A 26,973-nucleotide genomic window follows, 5' to 3' on the forward strand; every position below is an offset into this window, starting at 1 on the left:
ACCCTCTCCCCCAACCATCGGAGACATCAATTCCCACTTCTCAGCAGGAGAAGCGTAAGTCTTTTTTGGCTCCTCTCGCCGGGAAGTGATTCCTTGGATAACTCCTTTCCCAGGTTCCTTCAGCTTAAGTGGAAGTGCTGACAGTACCTCAAAGGCCTCCGCTGTCTGAGCGACACCAACTGGGGTGCAGATTGCTCTACACTGCTGCAGCTCTACGGAGCCTTTCTTCAATCCTGCCTTAACTGTGGGAGTCTGGTTTATGTTTTGGCAGCGCCTTCAGCATTGCGTTTACTCGACCCAGTGCACCACTGTGGCGTTTGCCTAGCGACAGTATCTTTTAGAATGAGTCTGGTGACCAGTGTCCTCGTGGAAGCTGGAGGTCCTCCATTGAAGGTTAGGTGTGCACAACCACTCACCAGTTACGTTGCACATGTTTGTAGTCCTCCTGCACATCTGAATTACTGTCTCCTTTTCCCAACCACAGCGGTTCATCTCAGGCATTGGCGGCCCAGGTCAGAGCTTACGATTGAGGTTCGCGCCCGGTCTCTTGTCTGAACTGGAATTCTTCCTGTTACCATCTCTCCTCAAGGTCATTTCAGCTACACCTCCATGGTGTACACCTAGGCCGCAGATTCTTCACTGCAGAGCTGGCAGCCATACCTCGTGCTCTTGAGCACATCTGCTCAGGCCCTGGCGAGTCATTTCTACTGTGTATTGACTCGTTGAGCAGCCTACAAGCTATCAACCAGTGCTACCCTCACCACCCTTTCGTAGCGTCCATTCAGGAGTCCATCTATGCCCTGGAATGGTCCCATCGTTAAGTGGTGTTTGTGTGGACCCCAGGACATTGTTGGAATCCCAGGCAACAAACTTGGCGACACGCTGGTCAAACAGACTACACAGAAACTGCTTCTGGAGATGGGCATCTCCGAAACTGACCTTCATTCTGTTTTATGCTGCAAGGTTTTTCAGCTTTGGCAGATGGTATGGCATAACAGTACACACAACAAATGTCATTAAGGAGACTACGAGTGTGTGGAAGTCGTCCATGCAGTCCTTTTGCAGGGAATCGGTTGTCCTGGACTGCCCACTTTTAGCCACTCTGCGGCAGACTTTTAACTTTCCCAGCACTCTACCTTCGGTGTTTGGCGACAATGCCTCAACAGCAGCTTTAGCTATACATTTTATTTGTGAGGGTGGGTTTTATGATTTGATCTAAGTTTTAGTGCTTTTAGGGTAGAGGTTTTAATGTGTTGCAGAGTGACTGGTTTCTCCCTTTTATTCTCATGGTCAACCAGCCACAATAATCTGCTCGCTAGTTTTGATCTCTTCATGTTTCTTGTGTGTGTCTGTGGTTTTCTTGTCCAATTTTGTCCATTTTAGTGTTTGTTGCCCTTCTGTCATTCTTGTATTTTTCTCCTTTCTTCCAGCTGTGTTTTGTATGTCTCAGCTATTTTACTCCCACACTTGTGGACCTATTTTAATATGAGGGACTGATGACCTAGCACTTTGGTCCCTCCCCCTCTTTTAAGCCAGCCAACCAATCGAACTAGACTATGGTTGCTTTGTTTATGCACCTAAACGCCCATCCCTCTTATGCTGTCTCCGCACTATCCACCATCATGGCATCTGTTTGACCACGGGCACCATTCACACCAGTTCGGTTGAGAGTCTGTGTGTGCTGAAGCTGCTGAACTACCTCTGCCCTACCGCCGTGACTTTCTCCACAGCAGGTATGTATGCCGTTTGACTGCCATGCATGGCCACCCGTCCTATACCTCCTCCTTTCATGATTCCATTGATCGTTATTATGGGGCTCGTGCTGCCTCTCTGTTACGTCCTGTAGTCCGCTTTTGACACTTGCTACAGCAGTTTAATTTCACACTAGCTGTACCTTTCCCAGTGAGTGTGAACCCTTCACCACTTTGGCTTCATGAAGCAGCCCATGTCAACCTTAGCTGTGGGGTCGGGTGGGCCTTTGTCATTGGCACCCATGTCTTTCGATATCGGCTTCTAGCACACGCCTCAGTATTTGCAGCCGAGCTCTTCACCTTGTATTAGGCAACAGAGTACATCCAACAACACAGCCTTTTCAATGGTGTCCTCTGCTCAGACTCTCAGTGCCCTTCAAAGTCCATGTGCTCTGTACACTGCCCATCCCTTAGCACAGCAGCTCCAGGAAAACTGTCAACTGCTCATTCTTGGTGGAGCCAGTGTGATGTTTCTGTGGGTTCCTGGTCATGTTGGTCTGCCAGGAAATGAGGCTTCTGGCACTGCTGTCAAAGCTGCAGCCCTCATACTTCAGCTCGTGAGTACCTATATTCCCTACAATGAGCTTTGTGTTGCCCTCTGTCAGGAGGTGGTGTTCCTTTGGCATCACCAATGGTCCTCTCTTCAGGGGAATAAGCTCGGACTTATTAAGCCTCTCCCAGCGGCTTGGACGACATCCTCTCAGCCCTCCCGCCAGGAGGAGGTTATTTTAACTGGCTTGCATATAGGGCACTGCCTTTTTAGCCACCGTCATTTGCTAAGTGGCACTACCCCACCACTTTGTTCACATTGCACTCAGGTTTTAACTGTATGCCACTTCCTGATGGAACGTCCCGTTTGGGTTTGCCATCTGATATATCGGCCTTTTTAGCAAATGACTTGCGGGCTGTCGGCCGCATCTTACTTATCATCTTGCAAAGCGATATGGTGAAGGTCATTTAATTTTTTAGTTTTGGACCTCCGTTTCTGCATGGTGTCATTTTTAGCCGTTTTTCCACATGGCTGTTTTTAGCTGTCTTCTATTATGTCAATTGGGACTGATGTATAGTGGTTTTATAACTCCTCTTTGTATTAGTGTTCTGTAGTTTTGACTCGGGCGCGTATGACCCCAGTTGTTTTTGCACCTTAAAGCAAAACGAGAACAAACAAACCAGTAGTAACAATGTATCACACTCGGGCGATTTTAAAAGACTCGGGCTGGCCAGGCCAAAAAAAGTCTGTGTTGGTGCAGGATAATACAGGGTTCCACATCCTGCTAAGAGGAAACCCATTGTCTGTTTATTAAATTGTCTGTCATCCTAATTTCATCTGCCACTTTATAAGCACTGTTCCAAAAACCAGAAGTGTTGGCAATTATCACAGACTTGTCAAATTTCATTCCATGTCCCTTGGTTAAGATGTGTTCTTCTATCACAGATTTTCTGGCAGTTGTAGCCTTGTATAACAACAGTGTTCCACGCATCTGTCCTGAACCATGAAAATTGAGTGGCAGATGTAAGCCCTTCCACCCTGACATGGAATTTTATATATGCCAATCTTCCTAAGCCCTAAATCATCTTTTACAGAGCCGAGTAGTGCCCTAATCTTAATATTAAAATTGCTTAAAATTCTTCCAGTCTTGAATGATATGCCCACAACGTAAGGAATAAAGGGCACATATCTATGCTCCTCTGTATGTATCACTGGGACTGGACCAAACTCTACATGCCGACAGCCAGCCCAAGTGTTTCAAAATGGTCTTTGTTCGATATATCATTGCCACCGGTGTTCCAACTGAAGGCAGTGGCACCAGCCAGTCTTAAAGGCAGTAGCTGTGATGGGCATCATATGTGCCGTATACGTTATGCAGGCCTATATAGGACGACGATTTGCAGCCTCAGCATTAGTTTTCAACAGTACTCAGCAACGGCAGCGATGACAGTGGTGTAGCGTTCTCCTGAAGATGGTGGGCAGTTGGATGCCGAAATATTGAATCATGTTCATTTTAGGATCTGGCAGCAAACCTGTGGAGAATTTCAAAACCAACATTAACACACTAGAAACAAGTAGGTGAGAATGTTGTACATTGGAACACTTGCCAGTGTTTTTATCTCTGCCCAGCCATGTAATTTTCTTTTTACATTTTGAAATAATACCATTCACTTCTTGTGCTGCAGTCTTTGTCTGAAATCACAAAAATTATTCCAGAAAAGTGAACTTTCTTTTTGTTCCAAATGTGAGAAACCGCTCCAAGGCACACATTGGTCATGTATCTAGGAACAAATGTGCAGAAATTGTGCAGTCAAGAAAATCTGGTCAGTATTGTATGAAATAGTCTGTCTGTTGCATTATGAGTGTACTATATACCAACAGTCAGTAAGTGAAATCAAATTAAGAATAAGTATTATCAAAAACCAGTTAAAAGTCCAAAACATTTTGAAATAGGTGTTGTTGGCAGCTAACACACATTTCCATTTTCGAGATAGGGAAAATTGTTCCATTATAGAGAGACCTTCTATTCCAAGGTACAAGATGGTGCACAGCGTACAAACTAGCTTAACTGCTTGTATGTTACATAACTAGTTTTAAAAGTATACAGAATTTTATTCACCATGCAATTTTGCTACTGAAAACAGCTTTAATATACAATATGGCACTTAAATATGTAGAACTCGTGATATTTACAAATACTGCATGAACAAAATTTCATGTCTCACAACAGAAACAGTTGAAAATGCCAATGGTATCTGTTGCATGTTCCTTCATGTGAGCTTAAAATCTGTCACTAGATGAAAACATCTTTTGTTCCTCGGTACAGTGCCCTCCAGGTATAACTCTCCCCCCTTCTTAATTTGCTACAGAGAAGTGTTAAAGAATGTGATATTCTGCAATCCAGGTTTTATTTGCTATCTCTTTATAGTGTTTTTATTCGCAGAAGTAGGAAGGAATCCTTAAGGAATAACATCTTGCAATTCTCATCCACAATTGTTAATTACATCTTTCTGCTGCTGACTTTTTAATAATAGAATGCAATTCAATTATTACAGTAGTTTCTGCACTGTAATGTACAGGTTCAAGGCATGCAACCCCAGATACAGCTGATGAGCGAGTTCGTGACTTACCACCCCGTCAGCAGCATCAGTACATGTCATCTGCAGCAGGAAGTGGTTCACGTCAACCTGTTTCCAATCAAGTGATTCAGGGACAGCAGTCTGGAGGAGGTGCTCCACTTCCTGTTAGTGGTCGGCAATCCCAGCGCAGGGAGAACCGCCGCGATGAACGTCGACGTACCACTGATGATGAAGAGACAGTTCTTGACAGTCAAGATGTGTCTAGTGTGGATCATGGTAAGAACAATTTTCATGTCATAAAGAAATAATATGTAATATAAATTTGGTATTTGACCAATTTTCTAGTCTCTGGAATGGGGATCACAGCTGAAATGTAAGTCACCCTGTCCTTTTCACCTAATGTTATTGTCTTACGGCACAATGTAAGGTGAGTAAATTTTCTAGTTACATATCAACAAAAGAAACTGTCATAGTTGTTTGTCATGCATTAACAATTCCTTCTCAACTACAGTGCATTAAATAGCATCATTATAATTTACATTAAAGAGCTCTTTGAATCCTGCACTGGAGTAGTGGCTCTGGAAACACAAATCCCAAGTGACATTATACAGGTCACCAGCAGGAATTAATTTGTTTCAAATTGTTGGTGTGTGTGTATCTTCATGTAAAGCTCACTAGAATCACAGTCTTCAGATTAATTTTCATTGGGATATTAACGACCTTCAACTACTAGTTAATGGTGATTAGTTTTCATTTAATTCCTCAGGCAAATTACTATCATATTTCTTAGGTAACTCTTTAAATAATCACTATTAACTTTTTCTCATTTCTGGGTACATCTTCCTTAAATGCATAGTTTCAAAAGCTTGTACCTATGCACATTATTATCCTTTTTCTAATTATACACTTGAAAGTGCTTACATGATTTACATGAAAATATACAAACTTTATTTCAACAAGCTGTGATGCAAAGCGGACAGCGATGTGGTCTTCTGTAACTGAAATAAACGAAAACTGTGGCTAACAAAACAGAAGAGGAGATGCCAAGGTATAAAATTTTGTGTTCTTCAGCTATACCACCATTTTACCAGATGTGAAATAGCACAGAAAAATGCTCAAGAATGAGTGTGTCAAGTTAGAAACATTCAGAACTGGCCATATTTCTTAATAGGCAAAAGAGAATGCCAGAGTAGTTTTTCAAAAAGTTCTGGGAGAATAGAAGTCATAAGCAGATTCCTGGGTCAAAATACATACTCAAAATACCAAATGGGTTTCAAAAGTAACATTGAAGATGTCCACATCTACTTCTGTGTCTACACGTCAAACTACCGTGAAGTGCACGGTGGAGGGTATGTCCCATTGTACCAGTTATTAGGTTTTCTTCCCACTCCACTAAAGTATGGAGCACCGGAAGAATGATAGTGTGCACACCTCTGTGCATGCTATAATTATTCTAATTTTCCTCATGTTCCCTGTGTGTGTGATACATAAGAGGTTGTAGTATATTCCTAGTCATCATTTAAAGCTAGTTCTTGAAACTTTATTAATAGTTTCTCGGGATACTTTACAGCTCAGTTTATTCAGTATCTCTGTGGCACTCTCCAACAGATCAAACAAACCTGTGACCATTCATACTGTTTATTCAGATTATACTATTATTCACACATGAGAATATTTTCATTGTCTTCCAGCTGGCATTGTATTGAAGAGTAATGTTCTTCAGTCATTGATCGCCCTGCATAGAATCCAGTTCCAGACACCCACATACATCAGTTGAGTTGATGTTGAGTTAGTGTCTTCAATATTGCCAAGGCCATTTCCTTATTTCGCTCTTGTCCAACAGAACTAGTGCTCCATGTGGTATGATGATGGTGACTTCTTAGGTGTATTGAACCCAATCGATCACATCAGCATAAAGAAACTTTACATTCAGCAATTGGTGCAATAAGAACCCAAGCTAAAGTTGTAAACAGAATTGTTTACATTCATAATGTCTACACTGGTATGTGTAAATAAGATATTCCCAAATAGTACAGTGTTATAAACACAAGCCTGCGAAATCAAGTATGTATCCTATAAAATAGTTAAGTTCACTAATTAGATTAATGATTAATATATTAAGCAACATACCAGTACAAGTCTTCAGATAGTTTTAGATGTTCTCTATTTAATTTGAATAAATAGTTATTTTGTGATCCAGTAACATCCATTGTGCAATACGAAACATGTAAGCGAACAAAAATGCGCATATGTAATTTTATGAGTGGATTGTTTTAATTATAGATTGACCAATCATGTAAATTGGTATTAATTATTGTCTGAGATGTGATAAACCTTAATTGTGTGAATGTTTCCATTAATAATAAATAATACACGGCTACTGCCCCATGCCAGGAGAAATTGTGGCAGCTCGTAGAATTGTTACCTAGCACCAATACTATACTACAGCTTGAATTGCCAGTATTGACTACTTCAGACACTGTCCATGAGATCCCGGTAGCATTTGGCTATTCATGTTGGGCTTGCGCATAGGGCACTTTCCTCTTACACTGATCCTCACCTCTGACAGTGGACTTCTTGTGGTGCAACCATAGTTTGATGTATATATTAATGTTGAATTAATTAACAGTGAGTTACCATGAAGCATAACTGATTGAAACTCCATTACTGTGTGTTCAATGTTTTTACACTCAATGAGCCATTTGTGTTACATTTCATGCAACACCATTAAATTGGGTAAGTAATGCATTTGTTTATCTAACTGTTTTTATCCTTCATCAAATTTGCTGTACATGACTAAAATGAGTAACCATTTCCTTACCAGTTGTTTGAGGTAGACAAGAAACATCTACTTAACCTACAACTAAAACCGGAGTAACTAGACCAGTTCTAATAAATGTGGGTGATAAAGTGTACTAAGCTTTGAGGAACATTCGTTGCTTGATCAGAAGCCAAAATTGCTTTCATCTAAAGGAATTGTTGAGAAAAGTGTTAAAGGAAACAAAAAATTAGAAACTATTGCTAAGGAGAGAGTCCACAGATGAATAACAAGAAAAGCTTTCCTATCTTCTCTAAACTTGTCCCTACCTTGTCCCTTGCCTTCAGCTCCTAGCAAAGCTGCTTCAGGTTCTGAATGCTTAACGTTTTCCATTATTAAATTTTCCATTAGTTTTTACATTGTCAGCTTTCCCGCGATTTTCCAGTTTGAGCATTTGTCAAGCAGGTGCTTTTCTCTATATTTGAAATTTCCCCCTCCAGAACTAGTGATAACTCCCTTAACATCCTCAGTATATAGAAAAATATGATGTGGTAGGCTTTGAAAATGAAAAGTGTGACACCAGGAAGGATTGTGAGGTATATTGAGATGGCAGTTGTAAAATTCCGCTCACAATTTTGAGATACAGCTTTTGCATGTGGAGCAAAAGGACAGCTTCCCATTTGTGACCATCAGTAACCTAGAATCTTAACAGCGAGAATGCAGCCAACTAATGTAAAATAAAATAAAAGCATTTGCATTCTGCTTGCAATATTTACCTAATCCCTAGTTAGTTTGCCATATTTACTTAACATTAATGTTAAGGCATTAATGCAGTCTTGAAACAATTTACATAAATTTCGTCTTAGTAATTGAATGTTAGCAAATTCTCAGTAAATCTCCTCTTTTGCTATGCATTTATATTCTTGATGGAACATATGTCTAAGAAATTTTGTTTTCGCCTTACTGATATGTAACAAAAACAGTATTAAAGGAAAAAACTATTATTGTCAAAAAGTGGCTTAAAGATTTCAGTGAAGATCTTTTTAGTTGATCAGTTATTGCTGGTCACAAAAGGTTGTGTGTCATGTCCCATGTAGAGTCAGTGTCGAGCGTCGAGGGCTCCAGAACTCGCCGCCGCAGAAGACACAGGCGCAGGATACGTCAGCGTAGCCAGACACCTTCTGGAGAGAACATTAACACCAGTAGCACTGAAGGAACTGGTAAGAGTCAATACTGTATCAGAACTGCAGAATACCCAAGTAACTGCTGTTATACTTAATAGGGCAAAGAACACAGATAAAGGAAAAGACTGCAGTAAGTTCACTACTTACAGTCATGAGTTTCAAAGCTGTTACAAATTGTAAGTAATTTATTTATAGTTCATCAGTTTAACGTGTGTGTGTGTGTGTGTGTGTGTGTGTGTGTGTGTGTGTGTGTCATGAAAATTATTGTATACATGTGATAAGCGAAATGCATCCAGCACAAACAGTGCTTTATTGCCTTTCTGAACACCAGTTCATTCCCAGAAACTGTCATGCTTAAGTTGTGCGTGCAACATGAGATATAGTTAGTGCTGGAGGAAAATGAAACCATTTTTTTTTTCGGAGAAGACGACAAATAATCTGGTGTATGGGAAAAGTGACCAGAACTGATGATGGGGGAAGAAGGTAAGATCATCAGGAGAAACAATGGAAAAAAACAGTGCACAACACAAAAACCAACTACTAAAATTTCTGAAAATTTTTGCGAGAGATCAATAGCTGCCACTTCTTATCACTTCTTATCACTTTCTGTCTAGCTGTGGCACCGGAGTAAGATAACATTAAAACTCTATACACATCAAATACAAACATACAGATTTTTATATGTTGTAACAATAATATAAAAAGGAGAGATTGTTGCTCACCATATGGAAGGGCATTATTTAGCAGACAGGTGTAATGAAAAAGAATATATGGCTGTCAGAATAAGTCCTTCATTGAATGCAGATGAAACAATAAACACATTCACCCATGCCTCTCTCTCTCTCTCTCTCTCTCTCTCTCTCTCTCTCTCTCTCTCTCTCTCTCTCTCTCTCTAACACGTGCGTGCTCTCACCCACACACACACACACACACACACACACACACACTGTTGTGTTGTGTTGATCGGTACTGTGCCCAGAGAAGAGTCAATGGCTGGTGTGTGTGTGTGTGTTTCTACTTCTGATGAAGGACTTTATCCAAAAGTTGAATATTTCTAGCATTATTTTTCACTCTGCCTATCTGCAACTCAGTGCCTCCTCTGTGTGGTGAGTAGCAATCTATCCTTTCCCTATTGTTGTTAATTCTTCCAGGATGTGCCTAATGCCTTCCCTTCGATCCCACAATCCAGTACTGTTTGCCTTCTGTACAGCTTTACACTACTCAATGTCTTTCATACCCTTTCTCTACTTTCTAATGTTTTATTGTTAAATCCCCAACTACACATGCTGTCCCCTGCATACCACACATCCTGTGAAGCTCTGACTTCCAAGCCACCCTGTTTAAATTCTCATGTACAGCATTCGTCGTGCTAATATAATCACTCGACTTTCAAACTGAACTCGCTACCTCTCTTCACACTGTACTCAGGTTTCCCATCTTTTCATTATGCTACACCTGTTTTGCCTTTTTTGTCGGTTTTCCCCCTCTTAGTTTTACTAAATTTTCCACATTTTTCTGTGTTTTTTTACCCTCCACTATGGATTATCGCTCCTTCCATCTGTGTCAATACAGAAAATTTCCCTGCCCTAACCAGAACCTAGTCTTACTTTGTTTATTCATGGTGGCCTAGTTCATGTAATCCCCAAATCTCCAGGTGCAATCTCGTCCTTTGGCACTGATCTCCATCTATTCAAATTCCATCAGTTCATTACCCCTCACCATTCTAGTCTTGCAAACCATGTAAATCATGCCCAAAACACCGTGCACTACCTCCTCTCTATCAATAAAATTCACCTGCTCTGCAAACACACTCCTGCATTCCATTTCTCAGACTTAAACTGTTTCCCTCCAGTAATTACAGCAGCATGCACAGTGCCAACTCAAAAAACTGTTCAATCTGTTCCTCATAATCCTACCGTGGATTGCTTCTGCACACCGTGACTGCAAGAGCCTCTGTCATACCTTCGCTGCATCCTCTCATATCTGCCAAACACTCCCTCGCAGACATACTGATTTTACCACATCCTAAGGAACTCTCCATCACCACTCAGTAATACTCGGAGCCTAAATGGATGCACAACACAGTTGCATACCTGTCCTCCAAAAGCCACTGTCCCACACAAGTCTCAGCACTTTCAAAAGGCGTTACCTTTTGCCCCACTCTCAAATTCAGTTGTGTTTGATTGTTAAAGACATTCTTCTTATGGTCCTTGCAGTGGCCTTTTGTTCTACTAACTCCACCAATCAGACTCAATCCAAAACCAATATTGAACCCTGCCTGGCTCAGTTTACTCCTTCATCTAAACATAATCCACTCCGACTGCCCCCAGATCATTGTTATTGTTTCCTAACCTTGAACCATGCCTCACCTTCATTCCTCAGATGAGTCAAAATTAAAAAGAATAGAGCCTCACTGCCCAGAGTTGGCAGTGGCCATGTATTTGTAATTTGTTCTTGTGTGAATTGTGTGCGAGTTTTCTAATTCTGAATGTGTACTACTTTCCTAATTGTGATGAAAGCCTTTGTCCGAAAGCTGAGTATTTCTAGCATTCTTTTTCATTGTGCATGTTTGCCACTCAATGCTGCATCTTTGTGGTGAGTGGCAATATATCTTTCCATATTGTTGTTTTTTATCCCTGGATGTTTCATTGTTTGATTTTGTATGTTGTTATCTATACTATGTCATAAGTAGCATTTTGGTTCTTTGAAGAAGAAAAAATCTACTGTATTCAACTTAGTTTTGTTTCGTGATTGGTGCAAAGCATGTCCTGTGCAACACATTAATCTACTTCTACTACCACTACCACCACTGCAGCTTTAATATGAGGTGTGATCAAAAAATACAGTGTGTGAATTTATTTAGCAGCAACTGCTGACACTACAGCCATTTGATGTGATTTGTCCAATGGCCTGATCTGTTGTGACAGTCAGCATCAAGGTGAAACACTTCTGACTCGTCAGTCATCATCCAGAAATAGTAGAATGAGGTTGTGTTTACCATGTTTGGCATGCATCATGGTTTTCAAACAGTGTGTGAACATTAATGTTTTGAGTTGCAAAAATGGTAAAGAAACTTATGAAATGCTGAAGTTTGATGTATGGTGATAAAGCTGTATCTCTGAGGGCAGTTTACAAGTGGCATGAGCAATTTAAAATTCATATAAGTCAATAGAAGACAAGCAATATTCGAGATGTCCATTATCCTTTTAAAAAAATGTAAAAAGCGGCAAAAATTGTTCATTCAAACAAGCAAATACCTATTCAAAAGCTTACTGAAGAATTTAGCATTTCATGTGGGTATGTGCAAAGCATCTTAACCAGTAATTTCCAAATTACGTAAGCAAGAGCAAAATAATTTCAAGGCTTTTGAGTAATGGACAGAAGGAAAATTGTGTATCAGTATGCATTTCCAAAATTTTAACTGGAGATGGACCTTATTGTCCAAGAGTATGACCTTGAGATGAAAATTCAGTGTTCCCAATGGCAGTCTGGTCCCAACAACCAGATACTGGTCATGCGTGTAAGAGTTGTGTATGTTGTATCTTTCCAACAAAGGCCTTGTTGGTCAAAAGCTCACTTTCTGTAACAGTCTTTTTGTTGTGCCTATCTGTGACTCAGCATGTCCACTGTATGGTGAGTATAACTATCCTTTTTGTAATGTTGTTACATTTCATCCTGGATTTTCCAGTTTTTTAATTTTACAAAGGAATACTGCAATGTATGCAAAACGATGTACAAAGAAAGAAACCATAAAAATGGGCCAGTGGCTTCCTGCGTTATGGCAATGTACTGTGCTACGCCTCGCTTTGTTTTATGAATTTTTTGCCAGAAAAAGTGTACTGTCTGTCCAAATTGACCTTTTTCATCATGTTTTACTCTTCCCAAACATTAAAACCGTGCTTAAAGGAAAACATTTTGACACCATGAGGTCCACAACAGAGCAGCTGAACGCCCTTCCAAAGGAAGCCTTCCAGAAATGTTTCCAGTCATGGAGTCAGTATTGGGATAAGTGGGTTGCTAGCCAAGCACAGTACTATGAAGGAGATTAAATCAGATTCCATGCAAGCATATTACTTTGTTTCTAACAAAATTATTCACCTAATTTTTTATCACTAATCATAAATATCCTGTCACCTGGGCATTGGCAATTCTCTCCTTAGAGAGATACTGGCTCATAGATATGTCAGAAAATAATAGGAAGTTGAACCAATCTCACATTGCAACTAAAGACTACAAACAGAAAGCCAAAATATTAATTTTTCACAATTAAAAATGTATACATGCAGGATGGTACTACCATATCTTGTTTAATCACTGCATGGACATGCAAGCGAATAATACCATATCTTGTTTAATTACTGTACGCACTGAAAGGGACATGTTTTAAGACACACACACACACACACACACACACACACACACACACACACACACACAACCTATTACTAAAAAACTACCTAAGGCCAACAAGGTGTCAGGATATTCCATACTGAATGCACTGTGGTATTAGACCATTCCCTATCCCAAATTTTTAAAACTTCTTGTGCTGCAAGTAGCCTCACCAGACTAGAAAAGAGCTCCAGTCACATCTGTTTACAGAAGGGATAAAAGAAGCCCAGACAAAAAGGGGCTTTTCTCATAGAATTAACATTCAGAGAAAACCGCTTGTGTGAAACGCAGCTTGCTTTATTCCCATACAATTTCTTGCTTACAGTAAGTGAAGGCCAGATTTCTGAAAGGCATTTGGCACTGCACTGTATAGTTCACTAATAATCAAGATATTATCTTACAGGGTATCTTTATAGATAATGCAGTTGGCTCAGTGAATTTTTTACTTAGTACTTATCTAGGGCAATGAATATTCACCAGAAGTGGAACAAACATTGGATGTGCCCCTCAGGAAGCTTAGGAATCACTAATGGTCTTAATATACATAAATTAGGCATTAAATAGGTTCAGCAACACTATATATTGTTAACTGATAATATTTGCAGAAAAATTATGATTGAAAAATTGTAAGGAAATACAGAAAGCTTTGACCACAATTTTTTCACTTGGTATAACGAATACCACCTCTCCATAAGCAGAATAAATTCAAGGAATGTCATCAATAAAGAGGAAGACCTTAATAGTACCCAGTTACGAGATTGAACAAATGAAGCACATACAATCAATTAAATACTCCACTAATAAGTGGAATGTACACACAAATCTGTAGCAGGGAAAGCAAATGGGTAACATACCTTTGTTAGATGGAATCTCAGAAAATGCAGTGCATCCAGTTCTGAAGCACTGTATCAACATTTGGGCTCCTAAACAAGTAGGAAATACAGTGGGTACCAAAACAATTAAAGAGTTGCATTGGTAGGTTAATATAGCCCATATGAAGGTATGAGAGAGCTGTAACTTAGTTGTTCTCACAAAACATTGTTGGTAACATTTTAGAGAAGTGGGCTTTGGGGAAAGCTGTGTGACAATTCTACTCAATCATGATATTTGAGTAAGATAAGAGATTAGGACCTTTACCAAGGCATAAAGGCAGTAATTTTGTCCATTGGTTAATATGCGAATGAAATATGGTAGGTAATCATACCACATGCTACACACTGTACAGTGACATGGAGTATACACTGATAAGCTAAAACATTAGGATCACTGCGACATTTAATGCCGCCTGGTGTATTGTGGGCACGTGACACAGTAACAGAAGTATGTAAGCGGAGCAGACACAGATGGGAATCACCCTAGCGAAGATATGGGCTGCAAATGGGGAAATCCATTGAGATAAGAAACTTTGACAAAAGGCAGATTATTACTACGCAGAGCCTGTGAATAAGTATCTCCAAAACAGCAATGGTTGAATGTTCACAAGCTACTGTCAGGAGCATTTATGGGAAGAGGTAGCAGGTTAGTGAGACTACTACTAGGTGCTGAATGGTTCGACGTCCACAACCCTTCATAGAACATGGGGTTCGGAGGCTGGTCTGCTCTGTAAAGTAGAATGGATGGTGAATTGTGGCACCTTTGTTGAAAGAGCAGAAAGCTGTTGCATGCACAAGTGTTTCGGAACACACCATTCATCATGGACTGTTGAACATAGAGATCCACAGCAGAGCACGTGTTCACATGTTCACCCAATGACATCATCAGTTAAGGTTGCAGTGGGCACAAGACCATCAATCAATGGAAACATGTCGGCTCTTCGGGTGAACCACATTGTACTACAGTAGGTTGATGGTTCTCCCCACAAACACCATCATCAACGTGAACAGCAGCTTGAAAGCTGCAGCATGCCACGGAAGCAGGCTGGTGGGAGCAGTATTATGCTATGGGAGACATTCTCCGGCACTTGAATGAGACTTGTGGTAGTAATTAAAGACACGCTGACATCTGCCTCACTTCAAGCATGATGTCTTCCCCAACATTGATGTCATCTTTTAGCAGTATAATTGGAGCCAGAACAATGCCTCAATAGTTTTAGAAGTATTATATTGAACTCATGTTTATGTCTTTGCTACCAAATTCATCCAATGTAAATCCAAAGGAACCCATTTGGGTCACTCTCAGGTGCCATCACCACATATGCAAGTCAGCGGGCCCTTTATTTACACAAATTATGTGATTTGTGCTTAGAAATCCTATGCCACAAACCTACCAACAAACTGTCAGATCCCAGATGCACAGAATCAGTTGGTGTAAGTCATTCCAAAAATGGACAGACAAACTATTAAACAGGTGGTCATAATGTTTTGCCTTTTCAGTGTATGTGTATGTGTATATGTAGGTGTGGAACGGATGTGGCTAGTGCTATTTCTTATTCAGCTCTGTAGTAATGATTCTCAAATGTTCCCTAGGTAAGATGATTTTCTGACTACTCCATAGTGACACTATATTGTTACTGACATAAGATTTACATTTCAAAATACTTGAAAGAAGTTCGTTGTTTTTATTTTGCAGTGTGTGTATTCCAACTGCATCATCATTCTGCATTTGTTAGTAGTCAGCATCTCATTTGCAGTTGGCCTTTAATATTGTTGTTGTTCGTAGTGTATTCTATCCACAGGACTCTTGGTTGTTTTCTGTTAAATAATAATTTCAGTGTCGATTCGTTTCATGAATACTTAATTTAATGTCCTTCATTCTACTCAGTGTGTGTATTAATGTCTATCAAACTGTTTTACATATGAGTGCATGGCTTACATACTTAATTAATGGAGATATTGATTTTCTGTTATGTGCTGGATTTGCTGATTCATTGGATTTTCATTCTTATTTTGATGACTATCAGTGATATTGTTTTTTCTCGTGTTGATTGAGTAGTATTCTTTTCCAATTGAATACAACTTCTCTGAGCAGGGATGTGAGCTTTTTGCTTTATCAGCATGCATCACTGAATCATTTGTGTATCCCAAAGTTAATTACTTTTCTACTACCTTAAATTATTACATTGATGTTGCTTCAAATATTATTGTTTGCAAGTTGAACAAAGATGATAAAATGTCTTCAGATTACTGCATATTCCGATGTATTGCCATTAGTCTGCACATTAGCTTTTTGTTGGTAGTGGGTGTTTTCAATTTTTCTTAACTCATTACAATCAGTTACTGTTCCGTGATGCTCTTGAATGAGCTGCTTTTGCTGTACACCATTAGGTACTTACTTATTCATTATGTATTAAACAAGTGGAAACTTTTTGCTGATATTGGCAGTCCTGAAGAACACTTGTTAGCCCATAGTGCAAGAAAATTTATGGCATGAGTATTCAGATGTGCAAAACAGGATTCATTTCACATATCTGCATCAAATGCCCAAGCTCAGATGTCACTCTTCCTTTTTTATACAGGAAAAGAAGGAATAGGAACTGCTATTTTTTTTTAGGGCTTGCACTGCATGTGCTCGCGATGCTGGGATGGTGTATTAAAAAATCGTGTTTCAATAGAATTTTAACATTGCTTTCTTGTGTGCCAATGTAAAAGTGTTCCAAAATACTTCAGATTTGCAGGTGTTACATGTTATGTATTAAGTCTGTGCTTGTCGATCATGTTTAATAAATTTTCCTTTATGATTAATGCAAGACATTGTCAGCTCTATTGGATGGTTCTTATTCTTATTACAGAAATTTATTCACCCAGATCACACAAAAATATACAATGATTACTAGTTTCAGCAAAATTAAATCACCATCTACAGGTCATTTGTATAGGTCATTTGTATAAGTAATTTTTTTAGCAGAGGTGCATTTATGGGGGACTAACTTCTGTACACTGAAATGAGGTGCTGGTTAGAGAGATTGCGGTCATTGTTGTTCTGCAATGTAGAGTTTGTGAGTGATTTGCAGCACTGTGACCCCCCCCCCCAATCTGCTGTTACAATCCACAATAGTTGATGGAAACTCCTATCAGTGACACATTGCTGCTGTCAACTGTTGACTCTAGTGTAAATAAAATAGAAAGAAACTTCCACATGGGAAAAATATATTAAAAACAAAGATTCCAAGACTTACCAAGCGGGAAAGCGCCGGCAGACAGGCACATGAACAAAAAACACACACACACACACACACACACACACACACACACACACACACACACACACACACACACACACACAGAATTACGAGCTTTTGCAACTGGCAGTTGCTTCCCTTTTTTTCCCCTAAGGGAAGTCTTTCCGCTCCCAGGATTGGAATGACTCCTTACCCTCTCCTTTAAAACCCACATCCTTTCATGTTTCCCTCTCCTTCCCTCTTTCCTGACGAAGCAACTGCCAGTTGCGAAAGCTCGTAATTCTGTGTGTGTGTTTGTGTGTTTTGTTCATGTGCCTGTCTGCCGGCACTTTCCCGCTTGGTAAGTCTTGGAATCTTTGTTGACTCTAGTGATGTAGACAGCACATTTCCCCATATTGACATACTTGCCTTTGACATAACACGTAAAAATGCCAGTATCTGCATGTTCTTAGGAAGCTGTCCACAATCATATGCAGTGACAATTCCCATTTTACTCTAAGTTTTTGATTGTCATTCTGACAGCCATTACAAGGTATGGTGAATATCCTAGTAATATAACACAATGGACTGTTTTATTCCCCAAAATGACATGGACACTTTTTCTTCCACAACAGCTATCTGTAATTCAGTTTCTCATGAGTGTTTAATCTCAACAGTGGCAACTTAAATAAGATAATGGAAAGCTGTGGAGGGGATATAAATAATCAAATTAGTAAAGGTAACAACTGACCACATAGTTGGGGCATTGAGTAGCTCAGCAGTGTATTCTGCCTCTGAGTGGTCAAATATTCTCTTAACCACAGTCTGCTCATGGCCATTCATTTGGTTGGACAGCTCTTTGGTGATGGCACCCACATAAAGACTGCGCGAAAGTTTAAACAGAGTTGGCACATGATGTGACAGCTTTCAAAAATGGCCTTGCCTCCTGATATCTTCTGAGAGAATAAATTTTGGGTGTGGCATCAGAAGGTAAAATGTGAATAACATTGTCGAAAAATTTGTCTGTGAAATAATGGTAAAATTCATAGATGCACTGATGAAGAACAGACAGGATCAGTTGTTATTACAGGGCAGTATTTACTATCTGTGGTTTTATCAGATTATTGCAACATTTTTGGCTCGCAGAGCTCTTGGGTTTGAGAGGCTTTGTGTGAATGTCATCAATTGCAGGAACCCAGTCATTCTTTTTGAGTAGAACTTGTTGGATACTTCTGTATCAGTAACTCAAATTATAAAGTATCACTCTTTTAGCTCTTGTGTTCTCAATTCTCGAAGACACCCACCAAGCTTCCATCACCTCCTGTCATTGCAGAATGGAGCAAAATGTTAGCATGAAGTTTTGCTTCAAATTAAGGCAAACTATGACTGAGAGTTGTGGAATGTTAATGCAAATGTAGTGTTGTAGCAGTGAATGAAATGTGTGTGAGTAATGCAATATGTGTGAGTGAGTACTTTAAATGCTTTTGAGACTGAGAGGACCGTGTCGAGGATCGGCTGTATTCGTGTCAAAACGCACAGACACAGACAACATTAAACGAGTGAGACAGATGCTTGTGGGTCATTGGCAGGTGTTTTTGAGAATGAGCGCAGCAGATTTTAAGGTAAGCAAAGACAGTATAAAATATTTTTCATGAACATTGCGGGTATCAAACAATGTGAGACCACAATGCTTAGTGATACTACAAGAAACATTTGCTGAAAGTTTCTAACAACTTTACAACTGTTGTCAAAAGTGTAGTTAATGTTGATTACTTTGAAGGCCATTATTTTGTTTGTAACAATTGTTTCCTTTATTTTTTGAGACCATTCACCTAACTTTCTAGATGCATATTGTACTTCTTTGCATGGAATTTGTACCTTTGAAGATAATTGTTCCTTCCTCAGTTCCCTTTTAATGTCTGGTGCTTTGTTGTAGAATTGTATTGGCCCTCACTGCACTATATCAAGTGTCCAATATTGTGGATATTTCCCTGAATTAAACATTTATGGTTTGTTGGTTGGAACAGTTGCACAAAGTTGCTTTATCCCAGATAATCTGGAAGTAACTCCTCCTGAACAACAGTTTTGCCAAAGCAGTCACTCAAACTTCATAAACAGAATGTTTGGAAGTACTAGATTTAAGACACCAGGTGAAGTTGTGTGTTATGATACACACAAGTGGCAGCCTCTACACTTAGGAAATGCAATGGATGTGAGAGTTTTAGGTGATATAACTTTTTTGAGACTGTGTGGCAGTCATTTAGGATCATTCCTGAAGCAGCCACATGAAATTCATATGTGGGAATTGAAACAAACTCATTCTGTTTGTCTTCAGATTGATAAGGGGGGAGGGGAGGAGAAGATCATGCACTACACCTCATGTGGACATAAATGTGCAAATTTCTTGTAATGGAACAGTACATGCACACAACTGCCTTTTCTAACTAAGAGATATAGCATGAGCAGTGATAGAAACTGGAGGTAATATAGGTTCGCTTCATCTTTCTTTTCAACAAGTTTACACCACAGAACAAGAAACAAACTTATTCACTCTTGGCAAAAACCAAACGTGTTATATAGTATAATATGGTAGTAAGAGGTGCAGTCGTGAAGCACCTCCCAAAAAAAAAATGTATAATTAATTTATTATTTTTTGCAGTTACCTATCTACAGTTCTAGTACACTGAATCCCTGTACCTCAATACATACAGTAAACAATACAAAGTGGCACATCCCATTCATAAAATACATTATAATGCAGTAATTCATTTTCAACAGCAACAGGGAAATGTTGCAGATAGATCAGACCAATCTAAATAGCTTCTTCACACAATAAAATTGTTGAATTCTCTAATAGACGTGTGCTTCCTTCAGAAAGTAATCCTAATCTGACGCTTCACATACAGTCTCTTTTCACTGTTTAATTCTCTAAAGATAAAGATTCAGTTACATTTGTAGCACTCGTACTGTGAGAGTTAAAACTTTCATCAAAATGGTCTTCTTAGCTTTCTTGTTCTTCTTTTCTTTCCAAAACTTCCTCATCCTTTCACTATGGACATGTCTTCTTTCTTGTGTCCATGAGTTTTTCAATTTCAGATTCTTTTCTGTTGGGTTTTTTGTTGTGAATTTATGAGCGTTGATTTTCTGTCTGTACACAGTGTTGTTTCTAGTGGATCAATACTGAGTTCCGTGAGGTCATTAAGGGTTTGGCGCGTTCCTTTGATGATAAGGAAGATTTTCTTGGTCATTCTAGAGACATCCATTCTTGCAAAATGTCCGTAGAATTACAATCGTCTTTTCCGTGCAACTGACGTGAAGCGTTCAGTCCTTGAGTCAGTTCTTCAGAGCTTTTGCGCATCCAGATACCATCCTGAATCTTGGGTCCAAATATTTTCCTGAGTATTTGCCATTCCATTTTGTCAATGTTCTTGATGTTGATGGTTAATGATGATGTTTCAGTTGTGCAGAGCACTTCTAGACGAGTGACTGCATGATAGTGGTGAAGTTTGGCTTCGGTGGATAGCGATTTCTTATTGTTTGTGTTCCTGGTCATTGTATAAGCTTTACATAATTTTTCTGCTCATGTTTTGTGAGCTACTTTTTCATTGCCAGTGTTGCAGATCATTTCACCCAAGTACTTGAAGTACTTAATTTGTTTGATATCACCATATTTTGTTGTAAGTGGTTTCAGATTTTAACTTTTGGAGCCCGTGAGTTGTGGTTTCTCATAAGAGATTTGGAGACTGGTTTTGATGGCAACTTCATGAAGTTCATCGATGACATGTTTGGCTTTCTCTGGAGTCCGCATAATTATTGATAGGTCATCAGCAACAGCATTTCGTATATGATTTATATCCTAACTTTTTCACTCAAATAAATTGTGAAAAAGTCATCACTAAGTAACATATGCTCTTTTTCCATAGTTATAAAAGATGTGTCCCAAAGTCAAGAAATATACTTTCTGCTACATCTCAACAGGTCACAGCAGATTCAGGCCATTGAAGGTAGGTGGAAGGAAATTGTGGGTCAGTCTGCTCCGAGCATTGCTGACAGGATTTCTGATATAGTGCACCTGTTTTGAGATCACGTTGTGGAGGATACGTTTAAACAATGATGGAGAATCTAGTTGTGCACAAAACTCGACCAAAAAGTTGCAGAAACTCGTGAAATGCTTTTAAAAAGCATACATAAAGTCTATTTTTTCATATATTCAAGTTACGAGTTCAAGGAGGACCATGAAAGATTGGACAACGATGCCTGTTCTGGAGGGCCATCTACAAGCCAAACAGATGAAAACATGATTCATGTGTGTAGTTTGTTGAATACTGACCATCAAATGAGTATTCGGGTGTGAACTGACAGTCTGAAGGCTCCAAAAATCATTGTGCATCACATCGTTATTGAAAAATTGAATTTGCAAAAGGTGTGTACCAAGCTGGTCAACAAACTATAGATAGACAAGCGAAAGATCAGTTGACTATTCATCATGAGTGAACTGAAAGAATGTGTAGAAAATGAACTGGATTATTTGCGAAACATTATTACTGGTGATGAAAGTTGGACATCTCAGTGCAACACAGGCTGAAGTGCAACGGTGCTGATTGGCACACACTGGTGTCCCCAAAACAGAAGAATGCAAAGATGAGCAAATCTAAATTGAAGACAATGCTAAGGACATAGCCCACAGAAAATTTTTACTGCAAGGATTAATCATTAATTATGTAAAGATTGTAAAAAAAGGGTCATCTGCATTCCACTGGGCATTACCACTTTATACAAAAAAGTACGATCAACAATTTTTTTTCCATAGCATTGTACAAATCAGTACAGTAAGTTTGGTTCTCAATTCTGGTTGACACTTGGCATACTTGGTAGTGTCACCCTACAGTATAATTTGTCCCTTTTTCTTCTATTGCACCTGAATATAGATTTTCGAGCACAAAATATTTAGTATATGTATAAGCAATTTTAGTGTTATATATATGACTTATCTGTATTCTCATAAAGATTTCTTAGTTCTTAATGGATCGCTCATACGTATTGGTGAATTTTGTAAAAGTGATCATAGTATTCAGAAGTACAGAAATGATAATTAATTGAAACCATCACCTGCCAGCTGGTGCTGTTGATATACCTCAATGGGGACAGCTGAAAATGTGTCCCCCAATGGTGACTCAGACCCGGGGTCTCCTGCTTACCTGGCAGACGCTCTATCCATCTGAGCCACCAAGGGCACAGAGGTTAACATGACTGCAGGGACTTATCCCTTGCATGCTTCCCACGAGATCTTTAGGACATTACAAATGTAAGCTGTGGACAGTTCGGAATGTGGGTCTCACCGGAAGCATGCAAGGCATAATTCCCAGCAGTCGTGCTATCCTCTGTGCCTTCGGTGGCTCATATGGATAGATCGTCTGCCATGAAAGCAGGAGATTTCGGGTTCAAGTCCCATTCTGGGTATACATCTTCAGCTGTCCCCATTGAGGTATATCAACATCATCTGTTGGCAGCTGAGGGTTTCGATTATCATCATCATTGGTGGTCATCATTGGTATCTGTTCTTTCGGAACAATTACTGTCTTCATGCTTTTTTTTAAACATAAATGCTGTTAACAGAAATTAGCTGCCTGACAATATTTTCACAGGCTATATTAACTTTCGTTAGCTGTCGCAAGCAACTTGAATGCTTTTAAAACTTAGCACACAACACAATCTATACATCGCACACTAGTACCAGTGTATTAACGAAAATCTTTCCAGACTTAGGAGTCAAAATTAATATAAGAATGGACATTAAAAGTGAGACCCTTCCCTCATCAACATAAAGTCTATCAGTAGCAAAAACTGCTTTGCAACAGTATTAGTAATAATATTTATATCAAGCAAAAATTACACTTGTTTGTGTGGTAAAATTTATCTCGGCCTCACGGAGATTAAGCTCCAAGCCATGTCAGAAATATAAATTAGTATCTACACAAGCTCAGTTCTCTTTTTTGGAAATTAGTCAATTTCCTTTGATTTTTATCTTTGCAAAATGCAGTTAGTATTGTAATACATACAATTCAGTCCAAATATGTGCGTCTTTGATTCTCAAGTGATTGTCTCTAAAAAAATCTTATTTGTTTCTATCTTCAAATTAAATAGTTATAACATAACTAAAATACTTTGCTTTAAATTTTCCATAATTATAACTACCTAGAATATATAATATATCTTTGCTTTCATTTGAAAGGCCTTTTCATGCTATTTTTTTATTAACTTCAGTATTGGTTTAAAAAATGACCTTTGAAGGACAACTTATTTTCAGTGATAAGCCTGGAACCCAATTTTATTTTAAGTACTGTAGCTTTATTACATTTCTTTGAAATTCAATACCCAGTACAGCCAATTTATTGCAGGTGTAAGAGTGCCAGCAAAATCCCAAGTCCCTACTGAAAGGCAGTAATCATCAACAAAAAAGACAAACCAAAAACCTACTTGACATCACCAATTTGCTCCATACAGTTAAACAATCTGAACAAAATCAAAATCTCTTCAGGTGTTGGCAATACGACCCACTAAAGATTCCTGGTTGAAATAATCATTTGAACTTCTCAAGTAGGAAGTAACAGCTTTGCTGTACAAATACCTTCAATAATGTTTTCTTAAAAGTTGTGATCTCTCTTTGACTAAACCAGGCAAATCTTAACAAAGTCACATGCAGATTTTTCACATAGGAACAAGACAATAACTTTCTGCTATCAAGTGCTTGGGTCTGGTACCTTGAACACAATGTACTTTAGTCATTACCTCATTCAAGTTCCAGAAATCAACCTATAAACAAGTACTCTACAGCAAGAACTCAGTCATTATCAGTGTGCCTCGCAATTACAAAATCAACCGCAACTCAGTTACCTCCAAGTGTGCTACCAAAACCACTAGCAAAACTACATGGAACAGTGATTCTAGTACACTATCCCAAACTACCAATTTGCAATTGCAATAATTAATTCTTGTTCTTACAGCCCATAAACATTCTCTTGTAACAGCAACTAACTATGCCAGTCCATTAAACATAAAGATCTCCCTTCATCAACTATGAAATTGAAAAACCAAATCCTCCAAAATTTATTTTGAAAGGATAAGTGAATCCATACATATTGTTGGTACTACCTTCCAAATACAGCGAACTGCACTCAATAGCTCACTCCTGACAACTTTTATACCCAAGACTATCCCTTCATGAACTGAAAAAACTTCTTGGTCAGTTGAAATGGTACTGCATATCTAGACCATGTTAAAGCAGATTGTAACCATTATTTTTTTTTTTTTTAAATTACAGCTCCACTATTCCTTTTAACAATTAAAATCTTGTTGATGAATGCCATCGGCTGCATTCTCGGTGGTCAGGTCCATTGGTAGACTGTACCCTCTCTGTACTGCAGGGTGACAGACTGTAGTGCACCACTGCAACTCTCAAACATGCATGTACTGCATCTCAACTTTATGAAATGTACAACACAGTTAAAATAAACATAATAGGAAAATTTATAAGCACTGTTTTTTACATTTCTTTGGATATTAAATTTATTTCCATATGCCGAATTCAATAAACGAAGGTGACACCAAAAAAGTTGGTGCGTTTTCAGTCTTGACACAACACAGCCATGCTACATAGCTGATGCATCACGACATTGTGCCCAGCCACACGTCTTTCTGCATTCACGAGTTACTGAGAAAGCGTAGTGTGGCAACACTATCGCAGCCACCATATAGTCCCAACCTCCTGACTTCTTTTTGTTCCCAAGGCCAAGAATGTATTTTTTACCTTTTTAGTTTACCCCACAGAATGAGTCCAGAGGCATCAAATCGAGTACATGTGCAGGCCAACTGGTAACCACTTTATGCCATATGCAGCGACGAGAAAAGAGCTGTGAGAGCTCCAGTGTGATAGTGCCACATACCTGAACATATTTGAAGTGGTACTTTCTCTACAATGACCAGTAGCACTTCCATAAGGTATTGTGCACACCTTTTATCCATTTTAGTTCCTGCAGTAAAATAAGAACCAGTCACTTAATTGCACTGAACGTTCACTCTCTACTGCCTCTGATGATCAACCTGCCTAAGCCAGTGTGGATTCTCAGCAGCCCAGTAACGCGTACAGATATTTATTACAGTCCACTTTCTATGATTTATGAAGGTAGCTTCATAGCTAAAGAGAATTGTTTGAAGAAAGTACCGACTGAACTGATACCGCATCAGAATCGAGCAACAGAATTCCATGTGTTTTCTGCAATCTTCCTGCTTAATCTGCTGATGAAGGGACATATGATGGATGGATGCTGTTTGCGTACAACAGTGCTGGGCTGGTTTGTATCACAGGCACTAACAATTTCTTTGGAACTAACTTATAGACTAGAAGCAACAGCTACCAGAATGACTATTTCCTTCACTCTGCTTGTTGCAAGCTTACCCAATGATCCATTGTCCTTTCAGTAAAAATTTTTTGCACATTTATTAAATTGTCACTCTCATTAAGACACCTGACAAGTGGTATCTTAATGAGAATTAGAATGACAATGACAGTTTAGCAAATGTACAAAATTATTTTACTGAAAGGGTGGTGGGTGCCTTTGGTACATAAAGGATACCTTTGTGCACACAACTCAGCTGTTCTCTTCGTGTTCCTTTCGCGTGATCCATAAAGAAGCAGCATATCTAGTTTGTCATTGAGGTAATGACAGACAGTTATTGTTCCTAATCAACCAGCACTCAACACATCTGACCTACACAGGCATAATGGAAGCTACAATTCCTCTGTATTCCCTTTCACACCAGTATCGTGACAACTCTATGTTGTTCTCCCTCATCCAATTTAAGATTTTCTTATTTAGGTGTGAAACCAGAAACTTACACTTAAGAAAGCAGTTGTTTTCGTATTTAACACGTATAAACCTCAAGTTCGAAGTATTTTAATTTATCCAAAACTACAAATTGAATTTGGAGATTAACACGATTGAATTCCTATCATTAGAACAACAATACTAACAACTTAAATTACTGTTTCATTTGAAAAATTGAACTTGATTATTCTTTAATAAATATAGCTGTGAAAAGAGATTATACGTCATTATTAAGGTTTTCTCACATTTCAACTTGATGAAAATTTAATTATGATATCGTAACAGCTTAGTTGGATCACTCTTTAATCAGGTTTTTGCACCATCAGGTGCTGTGCGCAGATTACTTCAAGTTTTCATTGTCTATTCTGTAACTGTTCTTCTGTGATCTTGTTCTGTTGTATTCTGGCCATGTGATGGTTTTAATGTATAAAAATAGTGTTTCTATCAGATAATATAACAAAAACAAACACACACACACACGGATAGAATTTATAATCTTTCGAAACCAGTGGCTCCTTCTTGTGGCAGAAGAGTTAAATGTGAAAGAAAAGAGGTGAAGGAAACGGAATGGAGAGGTAAACAATTTAGAAAAGTCACCCAGAACCCTGAGTCAGGGGAGACGTACTGAACACAGTGAGATGTGAATGTTTCCCTGCCTCCATTTGGTGAATAGATCTTTATCTGTTCATTTACATTATATTACAAGTAATTGATTAATTTCATTGTTATGTTTCTATCAGACATAATTCAAAATTGTTGAGCTGCTGTATATTATGTCTATTACCGGTAAACAGGGTTAGAAACTTGTATATCAAATCTGGATGACAGATGATTAGGCATG

At 38.8% G+C, this 26,973-nt stretch overlaps 1 protein-coding gene across 1 annotated transcript in view; it reads left to right on the plus strand.

The window, feature by feature from the left end:
* LOC126268153 (synaptic functional regulator FMR1) overlaps positions 1-26,973 on the plus strand; it is a gene marked incomplete in the record, with an annotated part of 168,304 nt that overhangs the window by 137,280 nt on the left and 4,051 nt on the right. The window contains 2 exon segments of the mRNA XM_049973698.1: positions 4,821-5,096; positions 8,676-8,798. Coding sequence (XP_049829655.1) covers positions 4,821-5,096; positions 8,676-8,798 — 399 coding nt within the window.

The sequence above is a fragment of the Schistocerca gregaria genome, chromosome 1 (genome assembly GCF_023897955.1).
Source record: "Schistocerca gregaria isolate iqSchGreg1 chromosome 1, iqSchGreg1.2, whole genome shotgun sequence".
Classification (NCBI taxonomy): domain Eukaryota; kingdom Metazoa; phylum Arthropoda; class Insecta; order Orthoptera; family Acrididae; genus Schistocerca; species Schistocerca gregaria.